Raw genomic sequence first — 23091 nt, forward strand, 5'->3', positions numbered from 1 at the left:
ATAAACTGATCTCTGATCATTCATATCACTAACCGCCAGCTTTCAAATGCGCTAAAATGAAGGAGTTGATGATAGAAGTGTGTGTGTTTACAATCTTTATTTTCATTTTGCTGTTCTTTAGATAAGCAGTTAATCTGTGCAAGTTATTCCACTAATTAGCTGTCTGGTTAATCTTCAGTCTGAGCATCTGCGTTTGTATTGGCTCATCCTCTGTTGACGTCTGTTTGACATTTCAGCCACAATATTCATAGCCACGCCTCTCTTACCATTAGTTGGCCATGAGGGAATGATGTGCAAAAAGAAAGCCCCTCCCCCTGCTCAATATATTCAATATAGTTTGAAAATAAATTCTTGCAATAGTGTCTGGATGCAGCCTTGATAATGCAAGCTGAGAAATCTGAGAGATGCAATGTCAGACACAATGCACTCAGTGAAGCGAGTGATGTCACTCTGAGGGGCGGAGTTAAGAGTGCGCATTAAAAAGCATTGCACGCTGCTCAGATTGCAACTGCACCAGGTCTACATCCAGACACCCTCTGGGTTTTTGAGGATTCTCCTAAAAAGGTTTTGACACAGAGCACGAGACTCAGCATCAGCTATTTAAAGGAGCGTTTGAGTTATTTCCAGCTGAACACACACGGTGAGTGACTTATTCTGTAGAGCGAGATTATACGAAGAAATAACCTGCAACAATAAGAAGGTGTGAGTGAAGCTCTTTTACATCTCTTGTAGATAAACTGAGCTGTTGAGGAGAGAGTGAGAAGATGGCAGTAAGTTCTGTGGCTGTTTTATTCCTTGTGACGATCACATTTACACACGCCATTTTGTCTCGTATTGGTGATTTCTTTCTTCATGACTTTAGATCGTGCTGTTCTTGGCGACGCTTCTCTCTGCTGCTTTGGCCAGTGACTGTACATCCATGCCCTTCGACTGTTCTGACATCTACAAATCAGGAGAAACTCTCAGTGGGGTTTACACCATCTATCCAGCCGGGGAAACTCCAGTCTGGGTTTACTGTCAGATGCTCTCAGATGGGAAAGATGAAGAGAACGGAGGATGGACGGTACGAGTGTGACTATTACTCAAACACTTGCTGTGTTCCATCCAAAAACAGCATTTCAGATGTTTTACACTGTGCTGGAAGTGCTGCAGAGTCCATTAATGCGTCTCTCACACACATTTATATCTGATCATCGACTAAATCACATCACTGTATGGATGAGCGTACTGAAATGTGTTCAGTAAATGTTTCTCCATCATAGTTTATGTGCATTTTTCTTATTAAATAAAAGGTTTATCCTCCTCAGTTGTGCACTTTTTTATGCATTTAAGCGTTCCACCTGGTGTTTACTGTTTATTATGTGATGTTCAAAAATGTGATAAACCCATCACAGGTGATTCAGAGGAGGATGGACGGCAGTGTGAATTTCTATCGGCCGTGGAGAGACTACAAGAGAGGATTCGGGAATGTGGAGGGAGAATACTGGCTGGGTGAGATCTGACATCCGTCTGTGTGAGTGTTCAGGTCCAGTGATTGGTTCAACACATTCTTCATGTGTGTGTGTGAACAGGGCTGGAGAACCTCTACCAGCTGACACGCCACAAGAAGTTCATGCTGAGAGTGGATCTGGAGGACTTTGAAGGAAGGAGAGGTTTCGCTCAGTACTCGTCCTTCTCTGTGGGTTCTGAATGTGAAGGATATAAACTGCAGGTGTCTGGATTCACTGATGGAGGAGCAGGTACAACACTTTCATTCACACTCATGATAACTCATTCCTGTTGAGATGTTTTCCTCAGTGATCTTCTTCTTTCAGGCGACTTTATCTCCCCATAATGATCTGAAGTTCTCCACCTTTGACAAAGACCAAGACACCTATGAAAAGAGCTGCGCTAAAGACCATCTGGGGGGATTTTGGTACTCGGCCTGTCACAATACAAACCCCAATGGTGTGTATTAATGGGGAGTGGACAGCGTATATCCCACCGCTGGAATTTGTTGGTACAGCTGGAAAGCCACCTATGCTGTCAATATGAAATCCTTCAGCATGAAGATCAAGCATGTGCCCTAGAAACATGATAGGGCTTTTGGAAGGGAATCATTTTCAGATTTTCTTCCTCTTTTCAATATGTAACTGAAGAATCATGTCTTTGAAATGTATAGCTGTTGATGTTCATGATACTGTTTTGCAGCTCTTTGGCTGCGTTTATACACTCTATTTACAGTATTTCTCACTCACCACAGAGGGATTCACTCATGCAGATATGTCTGATAATCCACATCTTTTGTAAATATAAAAAAACTGTGGGGAATTACAGCCGGCTTCTTTGTGTTCCCTCTTAATTTTCGTCATTTGATTAGCTTCATCACTTCAGGCTTTTTTTTTTTGCGCTGTGATTCATGAACAGCCAATCAGAGTGCTTTCTGTCAACAACCATCGATGCTGATTGTAGATGCTAAATCAGTCAAACCCCCTCCGATGTTGACTCAGAATTGAACACAAAGTTAATCAAACTCATTTTCCCTAAAAAATCTACAAATAGGTCTCGTTCAGTAATAATTGTGTACGTTTTTCGTATTTACATGCACATTTGAACCTCACATGAAAACTTTCTGCCTAATCCCCGAAGTGTGTTCGCACATGAGCTTGGTCTTTACGTCGTTCTTGTGTTAGTGATTTCTGAGTCTTGTAAATGTAGTCTCCAGGTTTACTTTGCACTTAATTCTGCATTGTGTTCTTTTACGTCTCAATCAAGCTCTGTTTGATGGTTGTTTGTTCTGCAGGTTGAATCATGTGTTTATTATCTTCTACAGAAAAGGGTTATTTGGGGGGTTCATCGCAACTAAAAGATTATGTGCATTTTAGTCCAACTGCGTTTACATTGAATAAACTATGATGTAGTCAATTCCCTGTATGATGGGGTGACCTGTGCTTCAACCCCACAGACCCTTTCACAATCTCAGTGGGTATAAGCAAAACAACTGCTGAAACATCTGATAAAACAGAATGGATAAAGTAGTCTCACAGACAGAACTTTGGGTTAAGTTACTTTAAAATCGACGGGTTAACATCGATGCTTTATCTACAATAAAGTCTTCTCCCCATGAGAACCTTGGTGGTCGGCTTACATATTTTCTGTATTAGAGTCATCTAATACAATGGCGAGCCACCCACGTATGCATAAGCCAAATACAGCTAAATCTAACACAACATTTGTCTGTGTTTGCAGATTTGGCAGAAAACAGAACCGAGAACTGCTGTCCTTTCACTCTTCTGTTGTGAAAACAGATTGTTGGGTTTTTGAGGATTGCCTCAAGCAGGTTTTGACACAGAGCACGAGACTCAGCATCAGCGATTTAAAGGAGCGTTTGAGTTATTTCCAGCTGAACACACACGGTGAGTGACTTATTCTGTAGAGCGAGATTATACGAAGAAATAACCTGCAACAATAAGAAGGTGTGAGTGAAGCTCTTTTACATCTCTTGTAGATAAACTGAGCTGTTGAGGAGAGAGTGAGAAGATGGCAGTAAGTTCTGTGGCTGTTTTATTCCTTGTGACGATCACATTTACACACGCCATTTTGTCTCTTATTGGTGATTTCTTTCTTCATGACTTTAGATCGTGCTGTTCTTGGCGACGCTTCTCTCTGCTGCTTTGGCCAGTGACTGTACATCCATGCCCTTCGACTGTTCTGACATCTACAAATCAGGAGAAACTCTCAGTGGGGTTTACACCATCTATCCAGCCGGGGAAACTCCAGTCTGGGTTTACTGTCAGATGCTCTCAGATGGGAAAGATGAAGAGAACGGAGGATGGACGGTACGAGTGTGACTATTAATCAAACACTCATCAGAACACACACAATGAATAATACATTATATATAAACCCATCACAGGTGATTCAGAGGAGGATGGACGGCAGTGTGAATTTCTATCGGCCGTGGAGAGACTACAAGAGAGGATTCGGGAATGTGGAGGGAGAATACTGGCTGGGTGAGATCTGACATCCGTCTGTGTGCATGTTCAGGTTCAGTGTTTGGTTCAACACATTCTTCATGTGTGTTTGTATGTAAACAGGGCTGGAGAACCTCTACCAGCTGACACGCCACAAGAAGTTCATGCTGAGAGTGGATCTGGAGGACTTTGAAGGAAGGAAAGGTTTCGCTCAGTACTCGTCCTTCTCTGTGGGTTGTGAATGTGAAGGATATAAACTGCAGGTGTCTGGATTCACTGATGGAGGAGCAGGTACAACACTTTCATTCACACTCATGATAACTCATTTCTGTTGAGATGTTGTCCTCAGTCATCTTCTTCTCTCAGGCGACTCTTTATCTACCCATAATGGAATGAAGTTTTCCACCTTTGACAAAGACCAAGACACATATGAAAAGAACTGCGCTAAAGAGTTTCTCGGGGGATTTTGGTACTCTGCCTGTCACAATACGAACCCCAATGCTGTGTATTTATGGGGAGAAGATGTAACTCATCACGCCATTGGTGTGTCTTGGTACAGCTGGAAAGGGACTCACGCTGTCAGTATGAAAACCATCAGCATGAAGATCAAACAAGTGCCTTAGAAACATGATAGGGCTTTTGAAAGGGAAACATCTTCAGGCGTATCTGAAAAGGCATGTCTTTGAAATGTATAACTGTTGGTGTAATGATGTGATTTTTCACTCAAAGCTTCAATAAACTCCTGTAGTAAATGCAGACTTGTGCAAATTTAAGAGATTCTGTCTTGCCATTCTTTAAAACAATATAAACGTCTCCAGCATCCGGCAGATATACTCCTTGTGGAACATCAGAAAAGTCTCTAGAATAACTAAGACCTCATAACAATGGTTCATGAATAGGCAGTGTTCATCATGATGCCCAGATGAGTGGTGATGCTGGAAATGTCAAAAATTAACATCAAAAGTACATAACACCTTAAAAATCAACAACAAACATACATAACACCTTTGCTAATTGCATGGCATAATTTGTGCACAGTACAAGAATTGTTAATGAGTACTGCACATTTTCTGACAGTGTTTTCTCAAAGATAACACCAAACCAGAAAGGAAGAGCTTGTAAATATGGTTGTTGCTCAAAGGCATACAGCTCCCGCTGGAAGTTAATGAGAATTAATATTTACCCATCATATTGTTTTATTAACATCTACCCTAAATCTAACCCTCACAGTAAATTAAAAACAGTAATTATTATACTGTGTCACAAAATGCTGAAGCATCTGAAGCTGTATCTCTAGTAGACTTTACCATTAAACGCAAACAGATGGGCTATTAACTAAATAACTTTAAGGTTTATTATTTAACTGACTTTTCGGACTGAAAAGAGGTTAATGCTGGCACAAACAAAACAGATGATTAAACTGAGCAGAAAGTCCAGAACTGTGTTTGCTGGACAGGAGTGAGCAGTTCTGTCCAGTGGTTGTGCATTACTATTGTGGACTCTACAGTGTTGCGTTCTTCTCATGTACTCTGTTGACTTTTTTGTGAGAGTTTCAGTGTCTAATTTTGGGGATATTTTACCTGTATATCTGACTTAAGCATTGTTTTTCAGATAAGCAAGTAAACTTGGCTTGTTTTTTTAAATATCTGCAAACATATGATGGTATTTATAATAGAGTCAAAAACATACACACAGCTCCTTTAATGATTTCATACGAAACACTATTAGTGTTTATAGAGAGAGATTGTCAGTTTATGAGCAGATGAGCTGAATTCCTTATTTACTTTTTCAGATGTCCACTGTGGAGACGAACACATGCACACTGACACAGAAATGCCTTTCATTGCTGGAGTTTATTGACGATTATTATTGATTCATTTCAGATTTAGTGAGTTTAAAGTCACCCAAAATAGAAGAAAACAATGATTGATTTACTACACAGTTTCATCACTAACAGAGAAAGGGAAACCCTTGAACCTTGATGTCATCGTTGTGTTGTTAGTTTCTTCAAACATTTAAGGCACATGCTTTATCTTCATGGTGATGGATTTCATACCAATCCCATAATTGCTCTTCCAGCCGTACCAAACATTTCCAATGGCAAAAATGGTGCCATCTTCTCCCCACAAGTACACACCATTAAGGTTTGCATGGTGACAGTTATCGTACCAAAATCCCCCAAGATAAAGTCTGGCGCAGCTCTTGTCAAAGTTGTCTTGGTCCTTGTCAAAAGTGCTGAACTTCATTCCATTGTGGTAGGTCATTGAGTCGCCTGCAGAGAAGAAGAACATTGAGGACAGGGGCATAGCAACCAGGGGGGAGAGCGGGATATATGCCCCTTACACTGCAAAAAATGCTTTTCTTGTTTAGATTTTTTGTCTTGTTAGTCTAAATATCTAAAATTTATTATATCAAGTAGCATTTTTTAGACAAGCAAAACATATTGTCTTGTTTTGAGAAATAATGTGCCAATAATAAGTGAGTTTTTCCTTAAAACAAGCAAAATAATCTGCCAATGGGGTGAGCAAAATAATCTTGTTTTTTCTTTTGACGTAAGATTATTTTGCTCACCCCATTGGCAGATTATTTTGCTTGTTATAAGGAAAAACTGACTTATTATTGGCATATTATTTCTCAAAACAAGACAATATGTTTTGCTTGTTTAGAAAATTCTTCTTGATTTAGGCATTTTTAGATATTTGGACTAGAAACAGGACAAAAGTAAGAAAATCTTTTTTTGCAGTGTACTTTTAGAGACAGACCATTTACATAACAGGTGATCAATGATCAAATGTAAAAATTAGGATCTCATTCAGCTGTCCTCCCCACTTTCAAAATGTCCGCTACGCCCCTGATTGAGGACATCATGTTTATGTTTACTCAACTGTGAATGAAATGGGAATTAAAGTGTTGTACCTGCTCCTCCATCAGTGAATCCAGAAACCTGGAGCTGATATCCATCAGTTTCACAACCCACAGAGAAGGACGAGTACTGAGCGAAACCTTTCCTTCCTTCAAAGTCCTCCAGATCCACTCTCAGCATGTGATCCTTGTGTCGTGTCAGCTGGTAGAGGTTCTCCAGCCCTTTTCACACACACACACACACACACACACACACACGTGAAGAACATTTTAAATCAAACATTGGACATTGACAGCCGAACAAACTCACCCAGCCAGTATTCTCCCTCCAAATTCCCGAATCCTCTCTTGTAGTCTCTCCACGGCCGATAGAAATTCACACTGCCGTCCATCCTCCTCTGAACCACCTGTGATGGGTTTATATATAATGTGTTATTCATTGTGTGTGTTCAGATGAGTGTTTGAGTAATAGTCACACTCGTACCGTCCATCCTCCATTATCTTCATCTTTCCCATCTGAGACCATCTGACAGTAAACCCAGACTGGAGCATCCCCGGCTGGATGAATGGAGTAAACCCCACTGAGAGTTTCTCCTGATTTATTAAGCTCAGAACAGTCGACAGGCGAGTCTTCATCCTCACTGCATCCGTTCACCAGAACAATCGAGAGAAGAGCCACCAAAAACACCATCGACTACACAGGAGAGGAATAGATGAGCGCCATGGAAGACGCAGAAAACAGCAATATAGAGTTCACTGATGAACTTACTGTCATCATCATCTCTGCTCAGTTGATCACAGCTGAACTCAGTATTATCTGGATGAAAACACCAACACTGTTCACATAATCTGTTTTGACATTATTTCCGTAAACATTGTGAAAGTAGCAGTAACTCACCGTTTGTGCTGTTCAATCAAACTAACACACTCTTTATATCTGCCTGAATCTCAGGCTCCTCCTGTTACTGTACATGTTTGCTTTAGACAGACACATTTTGTATGCAAATTACAATCTGTTATGCTTTAGGCATGTTAAAGATGCAGCGACAGTCTGATTGTGCACAGATGCACTTTCCATATTTAGGCTCAATTGTCAATTCAAATTTAGCGTTGATGTGGGATTTCATCAATGTTCCCTGTGTTGTTTGATTGCTTTAAGCACATTGCTTGCACTCATTGTCATCTCGTTGTTATTCTCAAATGGAAGTTTTGCCTTTTTTTTTTTGGATGAGTGTTGCTGAAACTTTAACAAGCAACAAATTGCCTTTAAATACCAAACCATGGATCTAATTGAAGTGTCACACCCTGTGTTTGTAATTGCCATCATAATATTGTAGGTGTTTGTTTAAGCTAGAGAGAAAAATCATGGCAAAAGAATCCAGCTGTAATTAGGAAAGGCTAATTCTTTATTAGAGGAAAAACCATATACAGTAACTTCATTGACATTGATCACAATAATATATACAGTTGAAGTCAGAATTATTCGCCCCCTTCAAATTTCTTTCTTTTATTTTCCAAATGATGTTTATCAGATTGAGGAAATGTTCACAGTGTGTCTGATAATATTTGTTCTTCTGGAGAAAGTCTGATTTGTTTTATTTCAGCTAGAAATTAAGCAGTTTTTTATTTTTAAACACCGTTTTAAGGTCAATATTATTCGCCCCTTTAAGCTGTATTGTTTCCAATAGTCTACAGAACAAACCACTGTTATACAATAACTTTCCTAATTACCCTAACTTTACCCTAATTACCCTAGTGAAGTCTTTATAGTAATTAGAGATGAGTTATTAACACTATTATGATTAGAAATGATCTGGAGAAATCTGCTCTCTGTTAAACAGAAATTGGACAAAAAATAAACAAGCAGCCTAATAATTCAGGGGGGCTAATAATTCTGACTTCAACTGTATATGCTTTATGTCATAAAAGTTGTCTTATAAAATCACCCAGTAACACTGCAGGATTTTCCCAATGAGGATTTCTGTGAGTGTCTTAGGGTCTAAAGAGTTAATGCAGGGATTCTCAACCGGTGGGCCTCAGCAATACTACAGGTGGTGCTCGAGACTTCAAATTAACTCTCAATATTATAGTATGATTTTTAGATTTCATTATTAATAGGCTATATTAAAATGATCAAAGTAATGCACTTTCTCCTGCTCTCTGATTTTCTACTTCATACTCGGCGCAAAAATCGCCTCATGATCATGTCGGCAACTAGGCTAGTAAACGCAAGTCAGTTCATTCACAAACTACTGTATGCGTGGACTGAAAGTGAAGGTCTCTCTTTGTGTATTTTTGTGTGATATATATCCTCATAGTTGGCCAAATTAATGTACTATGAGTGTTTTATAACAGACTCATGCCCAAACAGGAGGATCTAGCAAGGCTCAATGGTGTTTCTGTCATGAATGTAAAATAAACCTGCATATGAGCTTCAGATGCGCTCTGCACACTGCAGTCAGCGATCTCCCAATAATATCCAGCTGCAAACTCAACCACCACCAGATCCACACACTTCAACAGATTTACAGTGTTTTACTGTATTTTACATTCGTCTGTATATTCATGAATAGTACATATTCAGTCAGTCCAGTTTAATGTAGAAGCTGGTCTTTTGTAATCTCCCTGTTGACCTGTGGTGCTCTTTGAATCTGTGTATGTTTTTTTATATTTATATAGTTATATAAACTATATATTATTATATAATATATAATATCTTTTATATAGTTTTAGTTTTACATGCAATTAAATTTAAATAAAATTCGACATTTTCTTTTAGAAGAAAATATATATAAATGAGCATTTCTTACAAACACTTTAGAGAAAATGTCTGGTGGGCCTTCAAAAATGACCAGAGAAGAAGTGGGCTCTGAAGTGAAAAAGGTTGGGTTAATGGACAGAATGCCGTCTTTCAAAAAAACAACAATATATTGGACTACGTTTCTGCATTTATGTAAAGATATTATTTGTATACATTAGAGCTGATATTTTAATTAAATTAAATTCTTATTAAAAACTTTATGAAAAAGTCATTAAAATAAAATGATTAAAAACTTGTCCTAAACAGAATCACTGTAATACAGCCAGTCGAACACAATGCAATTTTGTAAAATGTACAAAACAAATCCATTGAAATTAAATTTATTAAGTCATACTTTACATCCAAGCCATTTGTAATCTTTAAAAACACACAGGACTGCTGAGAGGATATACAAGCGCTTATTATTCCCCTTACAGCACATCCTGGACAAACACAGACTTATCTTACAATCAGTAATCAAACAAAACGGTTTAAATGTTTTGATCAAATGTTTAATTGTGATGTTTGTCTCATCCTGAATGATCAGGTGATTGCTATCCATTATTCTCAGAAACTTTTTCAGTTTCTTCAAGTCTATTGGATCAAGAGTACATTTACATATGCTTTAAACAAATTTAAAACAAGAAGAGACTAAAGAGCTACCCAAAAATGATTCACTTTAAACCAATCCAACCAAAAAACAAGGTGGTTTATCAAGCCCACTCACCTGTGTGAAGCACACTTCATAAATGCAGAGTTCATTTTTTTAAGAGCATGTCTGGTGCAGGGTGATGCAGTAAGTAGTGCTGTTCAGGGTAGTTCAAGCCTCAGCTGGGTCAGTTGGTGTTTCTGTGTGGAGTTTGCATGTTCTCCTCGTGTTGGTGTGGGTTTTCTCCGGTTTCCCCCACAGTCCAAACACATGCGCTATAAGGGAATGCTGCATAAAACATATGCTAGTTAAGTTGGTGGTTCCATTAATAAATGGATTAAGCTGAAAAGAAAATTATTGAATGTCTGGTGGAAATGTGCAAGTGTTAGTTTAAGTGTTACAAAGATGTTTTTTTTACAGATGGTTTGTAAAGCTCACTCACCTGTGCGAGGCACACTTAGTCTGGGGTTGTCATGTGGTGAGGTGGGGAGAGGTGAGGGTGTCCTGGTTTTATTTACTGTGTTCAGGTGCTTTCGGAAGAGATGGGGTTTTACTTGTGGTATGAAGCGTTCCAGTGAATCTGCAGTCCATGTGGGAATGGGAAGATCAGTCCACCAGCGAGGAACAGTAAATGAAAAGGTTTTGGAAAGTAAGTGTCGGAGCCCTGAATTAGAAGTATAGTAATGTATTTAGCTTATTTTATTTTATTATTTTTTGGCCTGCTTTTTGCCAGCTGTTGTGCTGCCACCTATGGGGCCATACTAATCACTGCACTGTAGGAGAGCCAATATCAGCTGAACCTAATCAGCAAGAAGCATGCCAGTGGGGAGAGACACAGTTTTCAAACGCTCAGTTGGAGGACATTGAGAAATCATTGTAAGATGTTTGTTTTGGAAGCAAGAAAACGGATCAAAATTCAAGCAATTATTCTGCGTCTAAAAACATTACCTGCTTAAATCAACAAGGAATTCGCTGTAACAAGTTTGAAAACTTTCTCGATGATGGAAAATTTGGATGGAATATTGGCTTGCTTTCCATTACAGACTGGAAGATGACAAAATATCTGTGAGTACAAAGATTTAATTACTGGCAAAATGGATGAATCACGAGACTGTTGCTTTGACAGAGAAAGACTCTTTAACAAAGCTTATTGGAGCACGTAAAGGGAAATTGGGGGCATGTACCTGCAAAATGAATGAAATAACATCAAGACAATCTGAAACTGTGATGTTAATGAAGTAAAGCGCCTTCTGACCACATTTCTTAATACTCTTGAAGAGTTTGAACAAGCTAATGATTCAGTGCAACTTTTGCAGCCGGTAGAAGAAAGAAAGGTGGAACAAGAATATTGGTTTAAGCCAAAAATGTATTGTTTTAAACGATTTATTGATGAGATAAATGTTTGGATTGCTCAAACTCTAAAGGAAGTGAGTTATAGCCTCTCTGCGATGAAACTACAATGCAATAGAGGCTCCTGGAGGGGGTGTACACCTTCAAACCGTTGATCAATTTCAGATCTTTGATGCTTGCTTACAGGACAGCCACTGGCACTGCATCCTCTTACCCCCTCCCTCTCCTAAAGGTCTACACCCCCTCCAGGAGCAGGAGGTTAGAGAGGGTGCAGTGCCAGTGGCTGTCCAGTTAGCAAGCATCAAAGATCTGAAATTGATCCAAGCCTCGACCAGTAACCAATGCAGAGGGATAAAGAGAGGAGTTACATGGGCTTTCACTGAAGAGCAGACGAGCTGCAGCGTTCTGGAGCATCTGTAGAGGAATAACGGTGCGAGATGGGAGTCCAGCCATCAAATGACAAGAGCTTGGATGTTGTACAGCATGATCTGTTTAGAAGGGTCTGATTTATCTGGTGTTGAAGAGTGCAGACCTAGATGACGGAGTTGGGTTAGCAGTGTGCTCATTAAAGGACAACTGATCATCCAGGATCACTCTAAGATTCCTGGAATCACATGGGCTATTAGTAATGACTTCAGTTGGATTGAGAAATCATGTTGAATGTGTGGAGTTGCAGGAAAGATGAGAAGTTCAGTTTTTGCCAGGTTAGACAGCAGGTGATGGTCTTTCATCCATGCTGAGATATTCTCCAGGCAGTGTGAGATCCTTGCAGCTACCGTTGGGTCATCAGGATGAAAGACAGAGCTGTGTGTCGTAGACATAACAATGATAAGAGAAACCATGTGATTGGATGATGATTCCCAGCGGTGTGGTGTAAATAGAAAATAGAAGGGGAACAAGAACAGATCCCTGAGCCAGATCACCCTGCAGCCCAAGACCGGTTACTCACTGAAGCTAAGCAGGGCTGAGCCTGGTCAGTACCTGGATGGGAGACCACTAGGGAACACTAGGTTGCTGTTGGAAGTGGTGTTAGAGAGGCCAGCAGGGGGCGCTCAACCGGTGGTCTGTGTGAGTCCTAATGCCCCAGTATAGTGAAGGGGACACTACACTGTCAGTGAGCGCCGTCTTTCGGATGAGACGTTAAACTGAGGTCCTGACTCTCTGTGGTCATTAAAAATCCCATGGCACTTCTCGTGAAAGAGCAGGGGTGTGACCCTGGTGTCCTGGCCAAAGTCCCTCTATCTGCCCTTACGATTATGGCCTCCCAATCATCCCCTTCCACTGAATTGGCTCTATCACTGTCTCTCCACTCCACCAATAGCTGGTGTGTGGTGAGCGCACTGGCGCCGTTGTCCTGTGGCAGCCGTCGCATCATCCAAGTGGAGCTGCACACTGGTGGTGGTGTGGAGAGACCCCCCCTCATGATTGGGAAGCGCTTTGGGTGTATGACCATACACAATAAATGCGCTATATAAACACACATTACATTAGATCCCTGAGGTAATCCACTGGCCAGCTGATGAGCTGTGGATTGCTCTCCTCTCCAGACAACTCTGAATGAACCGCCAGTGAGGTGAGACTCCAACTAGTAGAGCGGGGTTTCAGTGATGCCCGTCGAGGAGAGGGTGCGAGAGTAGAATCTGCTGATTCACTGTATCAAAAGCAGCAGAAAGCTCCAGTAAAAGCAGATGGTTGATTGCAAACCTGCTTTGGCAATCTGCCGAGCTTCAGTGACCGAGAGTAATGCAGTCTCAGTGGAATGAACACGTCTGACTGGTTTGCATCCAGCAGGTTGTTGTGGGCTAAAAATGTGGAAATTTGGTCTGTAATTTTCCATTTTTGAGCTGTCACAATCACATGATGGATTTTGGTTACTCAGGCCTGCCTGAAAGTGTTTGGGAATGTGCCATTATTGTGGAGTGAAGTGTTAATGATGTGTGTTTGGGTTGAGGAAATGTCCTGCCGGATGTGTGAAGAGATTGGGTCCAGTGGGCAGGTTGTGGGATGGGCAGAGACCCTAGTAGCAAAGAATTCTGGCCCAGATTTGGCATAAAGCTGGGACATCAGGCATTCATCCGGCACTGGCATACAGCATGTGGGCCAACCATGGCCTGGGTTTGGCAGAGGTGGCACCGTCTATAATGCGGCACACAAGATTTGGGCCAGATGTAAAACGTAGTATTTGGCCCAGATTTTAAAAATTGATTGTGGGCCACGTGAGTTTGGCCAGTCTTGACCCACATTTAAAATACATAAAAATAATTTTTAATTAAATAAATCAATTCTACCAATCAGGTCACTGAGAAAAAACAAGGCCCATAGTGTGCCTAAAGCGCAACGCTTCATAGGTTTATTAATTTCATTGCAATCGTGACACACCAACCTTACTGGCCCAGTTCAGGCCCAGTTATGAGTTATTAACTTGGCTGAGACTTGGCCCAGAAATGGTCTGTGTTTGGCCCTTGTCTGGAAGCCAGATTTGGTCCAGTCATGTACCGTAATTCACAGCGGCATGTGGGCCAAGCAAAACCTGATTGTGTGGGCCAGAGCTGGGCCAGAAAAGTTTTGCTATGTGGGGAGGAGAAGTTTGGATGCTGCGTCCTCCTTAAGAAGGGAGAAGCCAGAGAGTGAATTTTCTAAAGAGGGTGTTGTTAGATGGAGATTTGGGATGGACGTGGTGTAAAACAGACAAGTGTTTTTCGTGTAATAAAGGAGGTCAAATCCTCAGCTGATAGGGAGGTGGTGGAGGACCACAGCGTATTAAACAACCTGAATAATAACTGGGTGTAAATGCAATGAAGAAACAGTAAATGCAGTGAGAAAAACAAGTTCTAATTCAACAATGATGTTATCTTACATGGTAAATATCACACCTCAACAATGCACAAGAGGATGATTGTTCATATAATCGCACCTTATGCCAGAACTCACAGGATCTATAATTGAGCCAAAGTTGTAAAAATACACAGACAAACCAAGATTATAACACCACTGAGGGATGTAAAATATTAGTTCAGTCTCAGTTTGCCAGCAAGGCTGAGTTAAAACAAACAGCGTGAACTACCTTTCATTTATCTTTGAGTTGGTTGAACACATGGTGCTTGTGGACATATTCATGCTGAATTAATGTTATGTTGTAGATTTATGCTTGAATGTGTCGGGAATTCACAGGGAACCTCATTGCATCTGAAAGCTTTTGCAGTGTTTGTCAGATCTGTGTTTCAATGCAGTCCTTTTAATGGACTTTTTTGAGGGATGTAGACAAAATCAATAGTCTCAGCGTACTTCCTGTTTTGCATTTTTAATTTCTATAGCCTCCAGGAATCCAAAAAGAGCCACATATTAATCAATAATGTTATGAGAGCTGCTTTAATATGAAGTTAGGATTGAATTTCCTCTTGTTACAGTTGTGAAATAGTTTGATAACGAGCAGGAAATCTTCATGGGCCGATGATATCACCACACTGAAATGGTCTGAACATTTGACAGACTTAATAATCCTATATACTGTAGACTGGAGTGAATTTCCAAGAAATGTATGTAGAGCAATGGTTCTCAAAGTGGGGGTCGGGACCCCCCCGAGGGGTCGCAGGACAATGGAAGGGGGTCTCCTGGTGATTTCCAAAAATCTATTTATTTTTATTAAACCATAAGAATTACCATATTTTATCCATAACCTACTGAAGAGAAAAAATAGTCGTTTATACCATATATAGTTACTATAGTAGCTTATAGTTACTACTTCTATTGGATTGCAACCCCTGGGGTAATTACATTATATGAAAGACACAGCAATAGTGTCAGATGCAGCAGATTTCATAACACCTGGTTAAACTTTGTGACCCATTTACAGCTCTCATACATTAAAAAAATTAAAAGAATAATAGACTTGGGTCCTTTGGTGTGTGTGCGCCATTGCATGCAAGGTTTCTAAATTTATAACCACCTCAGAGGATATTGAGGGTCGCGAGTCACTGGCATTGACATTTTGGGGGTCACGGCCTGAAAAGTTTGGGAACCCCTGCCGTAGAGTACTCCAAATCTGTGTAGAAACATCTCCAAGATGATCCAGAGAAAATATCTCACAGCATGGTGATTGATAGAGACTTTTTTCTTTGTCATTGTGATTGAGTGAAGATTTTATGCAATAAGCATTATTTAGTCAGCATACAGTTACAACACGAAAAATAATCATTTAGTAAAGTACTTTATACTGATGTACAGTTTAAAATGGTGTAATTGTAGATTGCATTGGTGTTTATTTTTAATTGTTCTCACTCTACTTTAAATGTTTTTGGGTAGTTGGGTTGTGTGTTTTGTGTGTGTCTATATGATTTATCATTTCATTTTGATATTTTAGTCATTTTTAATATTTTTTAAATAATAATGACATCTATTACTTTGGCAACTATTTAAAACAAGCCACTAATAATTACAATTTCCTCAGCATTGAATGCATTTTTTAAGAATGTGAAGCAGCCAGTAGCTTAAACAAAATAGAAAAGTGTGATAATACAGAGTGCCTCTATAGAGCCAGGTGTGTATTTCTGTATGAACAACAAGAAGCTGTTCTGACAGCACCCTCTGTTGGTCAAAACACATAGTGAAGGAGCACATTTCAGACAAAAACATGGTAATGCCTTAAAATTTTGAAGTTAAATCAAACAAACTTTACAAGTAATTTCAAAATACTCAAAGTTAAGGCAACTTAACCGATTGCAACAAACCATTTACTGTAAGTTCAAAAACTAATCCCAGTGAGTGCTGTGAACTTAATCCATTTGAGTGAATGAAGCACAATTTGAGCACAGTAAAACCTGATAAATGAAGAGAATCCCAACCAACTGAGTACTGTAAAAGCCAATAAGTTAAGGGAACTCAAACCGTTAGAGGAAACCGGTTGCAATAAACCATTTGAGTTTAAAAAAGCTAATCTATATGAGTACTGTGAACTTACTCTACTCAAGCTGAAGTATTTAATTAACTCATTACCTTCAAGACTGAGCTCAAAACTCTTTTCAAACGAGTAGAATTAACTTTAGTCAAATTTAAGTTCACTACACTCATTTCATGTAATAATGTTGACGGTTGGGTTTTACAGTGTGCATAAAGTAAACTAGACTTAGAGTCACCAAAATCAAAATTTACTTTACGTTTCATATGTATAGTAGAGTGGCTTGTATAAATAATGTGTCTGTGCACTTCATTATTGAGTAAAAATTAATTTGCCCTCATAAACAAATTAATAAAACACCACAACCTTCCCTTTTATTTTATAATTTATTTATTTAAATTACTTTTATTCACTTCTGGTTACATGGCATTCCTTTGGGGCAGAGCTATCAGTATTTCTAGGGTGGGGCTGTAAGTGTGTGTCTCATTTCTGCTCGTTCAATCATCCAATCTCCCTTCATTTTGTTATTAATGCCTGTCTCTCAACAATTCAGTCAGTTCCCAAAGAAGGAAATCTGGTTCTGCCCTGCCGTTTAAAATGGATGTATCTGAACTTCTTTTAAGATTAACACTTTAAATAAAATAAAATTACTTCACTTCAGTCTTCATCATCAGCAGAGGTTTTTATCAGTGAGAGCATCTGTCATCTCAGTCACTTCTGCACTGCACAGAGTTGAGATACTGACTAGTGATCATGTACATGTCATGCAAGAGTATGTTGGCAAATCGTTCAGAACATCAGAATGGACCCTGTGTTTCAATCGGTCAACTGATGAATGGACCCGTCTCATTCCCAGGTTTATGCCCAAAATCATGCACAAGTTCAGGTTAAAAGTCAATACTCAATAAATGATGAATGCTCAGGGTTACCAGCTCACACCAGACACTTTAAAGTGACCTAGCTTTCTGTTGGCAAACCCAAACAACCTGCAAGACTAACCTGAACCAAGTGAATGTAAATTCATTATTATAACGTCAGTCCAGTAGCAAGTATGACAGTTCGTCCTCTAGTCTGAAAGAGTCAGTGATCCTGGACATGCTACAGAGCTTTTAATAAGCACACCCAACCCCACCCCTAACCCTACTCCAACCCCACGGCTGTTTGCCCACCCACACTCATCACAGCGCCCAATCCGACTAATCATACCTTGAGCTCTGTGTTGGCAGTCACAATGTGTAGTGGCACTTTCTGAGCAGTGCACATCAGGGTACGGTGAAGAGTGTGCAACTCTGTGACAGAATGCCGGACCTACCTTGTGCACTTGACATAGAAAATGACATAGTCTTAAGTTGTCCAGAGAGAGGCATGTTGAAGAAAGTAATGTGGCTGATTGTCAAAGTGCAGTTCCTGATGGTTAGGCTTGATCGTGAGGACCACATGGTTGCCGATATCATACTGCTCTAGTTCCTCCTCACTAGAGTGTTTTTTAGAGAAGATGAAACAAAGATGAAGATAAGCTCCTTCTTGTGTTAGTGAATTTGGAGTCTTGTGAATGTAGACTCCAGGTTTACTTTGCACTTAATTCTGCATTGTGTTCTTTATGTCCCAACCAAGCTCTGTTTGATGGTTGTTTGTTCTGCAGGTTGAATCATGTGTTTATTATCTTGTGCAGAAAAGGGTTATTTGGGGGGTTCATTGCAATTGGGTTCATTTGTCTGCGTTTGCAGATTTGGCAGAAAACGGAACCGAGAACTGCTGTCCTTTCACTCTTCGGTTGTGAAAACAGATTGTTGGGTTTTTGAGTATTCCCCTAAAAAGGTTTTGACACAGAGCACGAGACTCAGCATCAGCTATTTAAAGGAGCGTTTGAGTTATTTCCAGCTGAACACACACGGTGAGTGACTTATTCTGTAGAGCGAGATTATACGAAGAAATAACCTGCAACAATAAGAAGGTGTGAGTGAAGCTCTTTTACATCTCTTGTAGATAAACTGAGCTGTTGAGGAGAGAGTGAGAAGATGGCAGTAAGTTCTGTGGCTGTTTTATTCCTTGTGACGATCACATTTACACACGCCATTTTGTCTCGTATTGGTGATTTCTTTCTTCATGACTTTAGATCGTGCTGTTCTTGGCGACGCTTCTCTCTGCTGCTTTGGCCAGTGACTGTACATCCATGCCCTTCGACTGTTCTGACATCTACAAATCAGGAGAAACTCTCAGTGGGGTTTACACCATCTATCCAGCCGGGGAAACTCCAGTCTGGGTTTACTGTCAGATGCTCTCAGATGGGAAAGATGAAGATAACGGAGGATGGACGGTACGAGTGTGACTATTACTCAAACACTTGCTGTTCCATCCAAAAACAGCATTTCAGATGTTTTACACTGTGCTGGAAGTGCTGCAGAGTCCATTAATGTGTCTCTCACACACATTTATATCTGATCATCGACTAAATCACATCACTGTATGGATGAGCGTACTGAAATGTGTTCAGTAAATGTTTCTCCATCATAGTTTATGTGCATTTTACTTATTAAATAAAAGGTTTATCCTCCTTAGTTGTGCACTTTTTTATGCATTTAAGCGTTTCACCTGGTGTTTACTGTTTATTATGTGATGTTCAAAAATGTGATAAACCCATCACAGGTGTTTCAGAGGAGGATGGACGGCAGTGTGAATTTCTAACGGCCGTGGAGAGACTACAAGAGAGGATTCGGGAATGTGGAGGGAGAATACTGGCTGGGTGAGATCTGACATCCGTCTGTGAGTGTTCATGTCCAGGGTTTGGTTCAACATTCTTTATGTGTTTCTTTATTTAAAACTCATTTCTGTTGAGATGTTGTCCTCAGTGATCTTCTTCTTTCAGGCGACTCTTTATCTACCCATAATGGAATGAAGTTCTCCACTTTTGATAAAGACCAAGACACCTATGAAAAGAGCTGCGCTAAAGAGTTTCTTGGTGCGTTTTGGTACTCAGCCTGTCACAATGCAAACCCCAACGGTGTGTATTTATGGCATGAAGGCAGCACACACAATGCCATTGGCGTTTCTTGGTACAGCTGGAAAGGGAATAACGCGGTCAGTATGAAAACCATCAGCATCAAGATCAAACAAGTGCCTTAGAAACAGGGCTTTTAAAAGGAAACCTCTTCTCTTTTCAATGTGTATCTGAAAAATCGAGTCTGAAATGTATGGCTGTTGGTGTAATGACATTTTTCTCTTTGTTTTCACTTTAAAGCTTTAATAAACTCCTGTATGCAGATTTATAAGATTGTGTCCTGCTATTCTTTGAAACAAAAGCTCATGTTTCCATTCAAATAATGGGAACTGGATTTTTGTACAAAACTGTAAAAGGGCATAAAGCATTTGTGAATAAAGCAGAGTTTCCATCTAATGAGACAAAGACAACACACAATAAATGCAACGCTGTGGCTTTTGAAGGTGAGAGACGCTCTTTGGGATGCTCAAGACAGTTCTGGAGGTAATAATAATAATACTGAACCACTGTGATGACAGACTTTAAGGCATTTTACAATAAGCAAAACAACATTTCAGATGTTTAACAGTGTGCTGGAATTAAATGCTGCAATGTCCATTGATGCGTCCCATCACGCACACTTTTTTTCTGATCATCATCTGTTTAAATAAATCACATTACATATGCTGCAGCTTTCTGGATTGTCTGTAGAGGTTTATGGATGCAAGGCAGGAGTCCAGCTAGAAGAGCATTGCAATAGTCCAGCTTTTTGGACTAAAAGTTGTGCAGTATGATCTCTTAAGAAGGGTCTGATGTTAAAGAGTGCAAACAATTTTTCACTGAGGGATTCACTCATGCAGATATGTCTGATAATCAGATCATCCATATAAATTAGAAATATTAAGAAATCGAGTGGAATTACAGCCAGATTCTTAGTGTTCGCTCTTAGCTTGCGCCATTTGGTTAGCTTTGTCACTTCAGGTATTCTTGTGCTCTGATTTGTAGAGGAACAGCCAATCTGAGCTCTTTCTGAAACGACGGCCGACACTGATTGTGTATGCTGAATCAGTCAATGTTAACCCAAAGAGAACACTCGACTAGTTCTTGTGTTAGAGAATTTAGAGTCTTGCACCTATCTCTGCATTGTGTCCTTTTACTCCTCAACCAAGCTTTTAACCAACCAATGTTTTATAGTTGTTTTGAAAAAAGTCATTAGTGTTCTGCAGGTTGAATCGTGTGTTTATTATCTTCTGCAGAAAATGGTTATTTGGTGGGGTTATCATAACATTTGTCTGCGTTTGCAGATTTGGCAGAAAACGGAACCGAGAACTGCTGTCCTTTCACTCTTCGGTTGTGAAAACAGATTGTTGGGTTTTTGAGGATTGCCTCAAGCAGGTTTTGACACAGAGCACGAGACTCAGCATCAGCTATTTAAAGGAGCGTTTGAGTTATTTCCAGCTGAACACACACGGTGAGTGACTTATTCTGTAGAGCGGGATTATACGAAGAAATAACCTGCAACAATAAGAAGGTGTGAGTGAAGCTCTTTTACATCTCTTGTAGATAAACTGAGCTGTTGAGGAGAGAGTGAGAAGATGGCAGTAAGTTCTGTGGCTGTTTTATTCCTTGTGACGATCACATTTACACGCCATTTTGTCTCGTATTGGTGATTTCTTTCTTCATGACTTTAGATCGTGCTGTTCTTGGCGACGCTTCTCTCTGCTGCTTTGGCCAGTGACTGTACATCCATGCCCTTCGACTGTTCTGACATCTACAAATCAGGAGAAACTCTCAGTGGGGTTTACACCATCTATCCAGCCGGGGAAACTCCAGTCTGGGTTTACTGTCAGATGCTCTCAGATGGGAAAGATGAAGAGAACGGAGGATGGACGGTACGAGTGTGACTATTACTCAAACACTCATCAGAACACACACGATGAATAACCCATTATATATAAACCCATCACAGGTGATTCAGAGGAGGATGGACGGCAGTGTGAATTTCTATCGGCCGTGGAGAGACTACAAGAGAGGATTCGGGAAAGTGGAGGGAGAATACTGGCTGGGTGAGATCTGACATCCGTCTGTGTTCATGTCCAGTGTTTAGTTCAACACATTCTTCATGTGTGTGTGTAAACAGGACTAGAGAACCTCTACCAGCTGACACGCCACAAGAAGTTCATGCTGAGAGTGGATCTGGAGGACTTTGAAGGAAGGAGAGGTTTCGCTCAGTACTCGTCCTTCTCTGTGGGTTGTGAATGTGAAGGATATAAACTGCAGGTTTCTGGATTCACTGATGGAGGAGCAGGTACAACACTTTCATCACTAAAACTCATTTCTGTTGAGATGTTGTCCTCAGTGATCTTCTTCTCTCAGGCGACTCTTTATCTGGCCATAATGGTGTGAAGTTCTCCACTTTTGACAAAGACCAAGACACATATGACAAGAACTGCGCTAAAGAGTTTCTTGGAGCTTTTTGGTATGGATCCTGTCACACTACAAACCCTAATGCTGTGTATTTATGGGGAGAAGATGCCACCCATCATGCCATTGGCGTTTGTTGGTATACCTGGAAAGGGACTCACGCTGTCAGTATGAAAACCATCAGCATGAAGATCAAACAAATGCCTTAGAAACATGATAGAGCTTTTAAAAGGGAAATCTATTCTGGGTTTCCTTCCTCTTTTTATTGTGTAACTCAAAAGTCATGTCTTTGAAATGTATGGCTGTTTTTTTTATACTCAATAAAGCTTCAATAAACTCCTGTAGTGACTTGTGCAGATATATGAGATTCTCTCCTGCCATGCATTAAAACAAAGCTTGTGTTTCCATATACATATGTGTGTTAGATTAATGCGCAAAACTGTAATTTGCTAAATGATTTACATCAAAGAAAAGAAAATCAGAACTTGCTGATAAACTTGCACAAATATGAGTCAGAGCAATGTAGTTGTGTGCGGCAGGAGACGCCACTGTGGTATTTGTGTTCTCTAATAAATGAGTTGTGCCTCAGAAGATGAAACACAATGCTGTGGTGTGAGACCTTCTTTGGGAGTCCAAGCCAGTTCTGGAGGGAATAATAATAACAGGCATTGGCAAGAGGCAGTTTAATATGACCAAAACAGCATTTCAGTTGTTTTACAATGTGCTGGAAATACACTTCTGTAAAATCATCAATAACAGCTGGAGAATATTTTGGAGGTCTGTAGATAATGATCAGCGAAATGCGTGGAGAAGCCTTTAGTGCTATACTCAGATATTCAATAGACAAACAGTCACCAAATGACACTTGTAGACATCTTTAAACAGGGCAGTGATGTGTCCACCTCTCCTATTAGCTCTACAGGCACTCATAAAATCAACGTTTGGAGGTGCTGCTTCAGTCAGGCTGCACTGTAACAGTGAACCTACCTTAAATATAATAATATTTGACTTTTTGTTCGGGTGCCAGACGGAATAAATCCGTCAATATTACACATTTTACTTTAGCCCAGATAAGCCACCAACCACAACTATACATAACAAACAAATACACAAAGATGTGCACAAATGAGTTCACATCAAAATATTTATATTTTTCCATCTCTGAAATATCACCACCAACAG

At 40.0% G+C, this 23091-nt stretch overlaps 3 protein-coding genes and 1 pseudogene across 8 annotated transcripts; 3 read left to right on the top strand and 1 right to left on the bottom strand.

Annotated features, from left to right (window-relative positions):
* The first annotated feature begins 629 nt into the window (after positions 1-629).
* Positions 630-2084, top strand: LOC148679748 (microfibril-associated glycoprotein 4-like; annotated as a pseudogene). The gene is made up of 5 exons (XR_015941921.1): positions 630-770; positions 863-1063; positions 1395-1491; positions 1572-1754; positions 1828-2084. The product of XR_015941921.1 is annotated as a microfibril-associated glycoprotein 4-like (transcript).
* A 1243-nt stretch (positions 2085-3327) lies between these two features.
* On the top strand, positions 3328-19774 carry mfap4.2 (microfibril associated protein 4, tandem duplicate 2). Of its 3 annotated transcripts, XM_088649507.1 has the most exons (6): positions 3328-3395; positions 3488-3525; positions 3618-3818; positions 3896-3992; positions 4077-4244; positions 4320-4726. In XM_088649507.1, the coding sequence occupies exons 2-6, from the start codon at positions 3520-3522 to the stop codon at positions 4574-4576; spliced, it is 729 nt and encodes a 242-aa protein (XP_088505633.1). In that variant the 5' UTR covers positions 3328-3395; positions 3488-3519; the 3' UTR covers positions 4577-4726.
* On the bottom strand, positions 5788-8589 carry mfap4.12 (microfibril associated protein 4, tandem duplicate 12). The gene is made up of 5 exons (XM_087238288.1): positions 7585-8589; positions 7300-7509; positions 7126-7222; positions 6870-7037; positions 5788-6225 (listed from the first exon to the last, which is right to left on the bottom strand). The coding sequence occupies exons 1-5, from the start codon at positions 7594-7596 to the stop codon at positions 5969-5971; spliced, it is 744 nt and encodes a 247-aa protein (XP_087094414.1). The 5' UTR covers positions 7597-8589; the 3' UTR covers positions 5788-5968.
* On the top strand, positions 19375-22253 carry mfap4.1 (microfibril associated protein 4, tandem duplicate 1). Of its 3 annotated transcripts, none has more exons than XM_087238312.1 (7): positions 19375-19989; positions 20790-20956; positions 21049-21086; positions 21177-21377; positions 21455-21551; positions 21626-21793; positions 21862-22253. In XM_087238312.1, exons 3-7 carry the CDS (start codon positions 21081-21083, stop codon positions 22116-22118), a joined length of 729 nt encoding a protein of 242 aa, XP_087094438.1. In that variant the 5' UTR covers positions 19375-19989; positions 20790-20956; positions 21049-21080; the 3' UTR covers positions 22119-22253. The 3 variants fall into 3 exon arrangements, with proteins under 3 accessions (XP_087094438.1, XP_087094439.1, XP_087094437.1); XM_087238313.1 differs by having other exon boundaries at positions 19375-19949; XM_087238311.1 differs by lacking the exon at positions 19375-19989 and having other exon boundaries at positions 20946-21086.
* The last annotated feature ends 838 nt before the right edge of the window (positions 22254-23091 follow it).

The sequence above is a fragment of the Danio rerio genome, chromosome 1 (genome assembly GCF_052040795.2).
Source record: "Danio rerio strain M-AB ecotype USA chromosome 1, GRCz13ab, whole genome shotgun sequence".
NCBI classification, from domain to species: domain Eukaryota; kingdom Metazoa; phylum Chordata; class Actinopteri; order Cypriniformes; family Danionidae; genus Danio; species Danio rerio.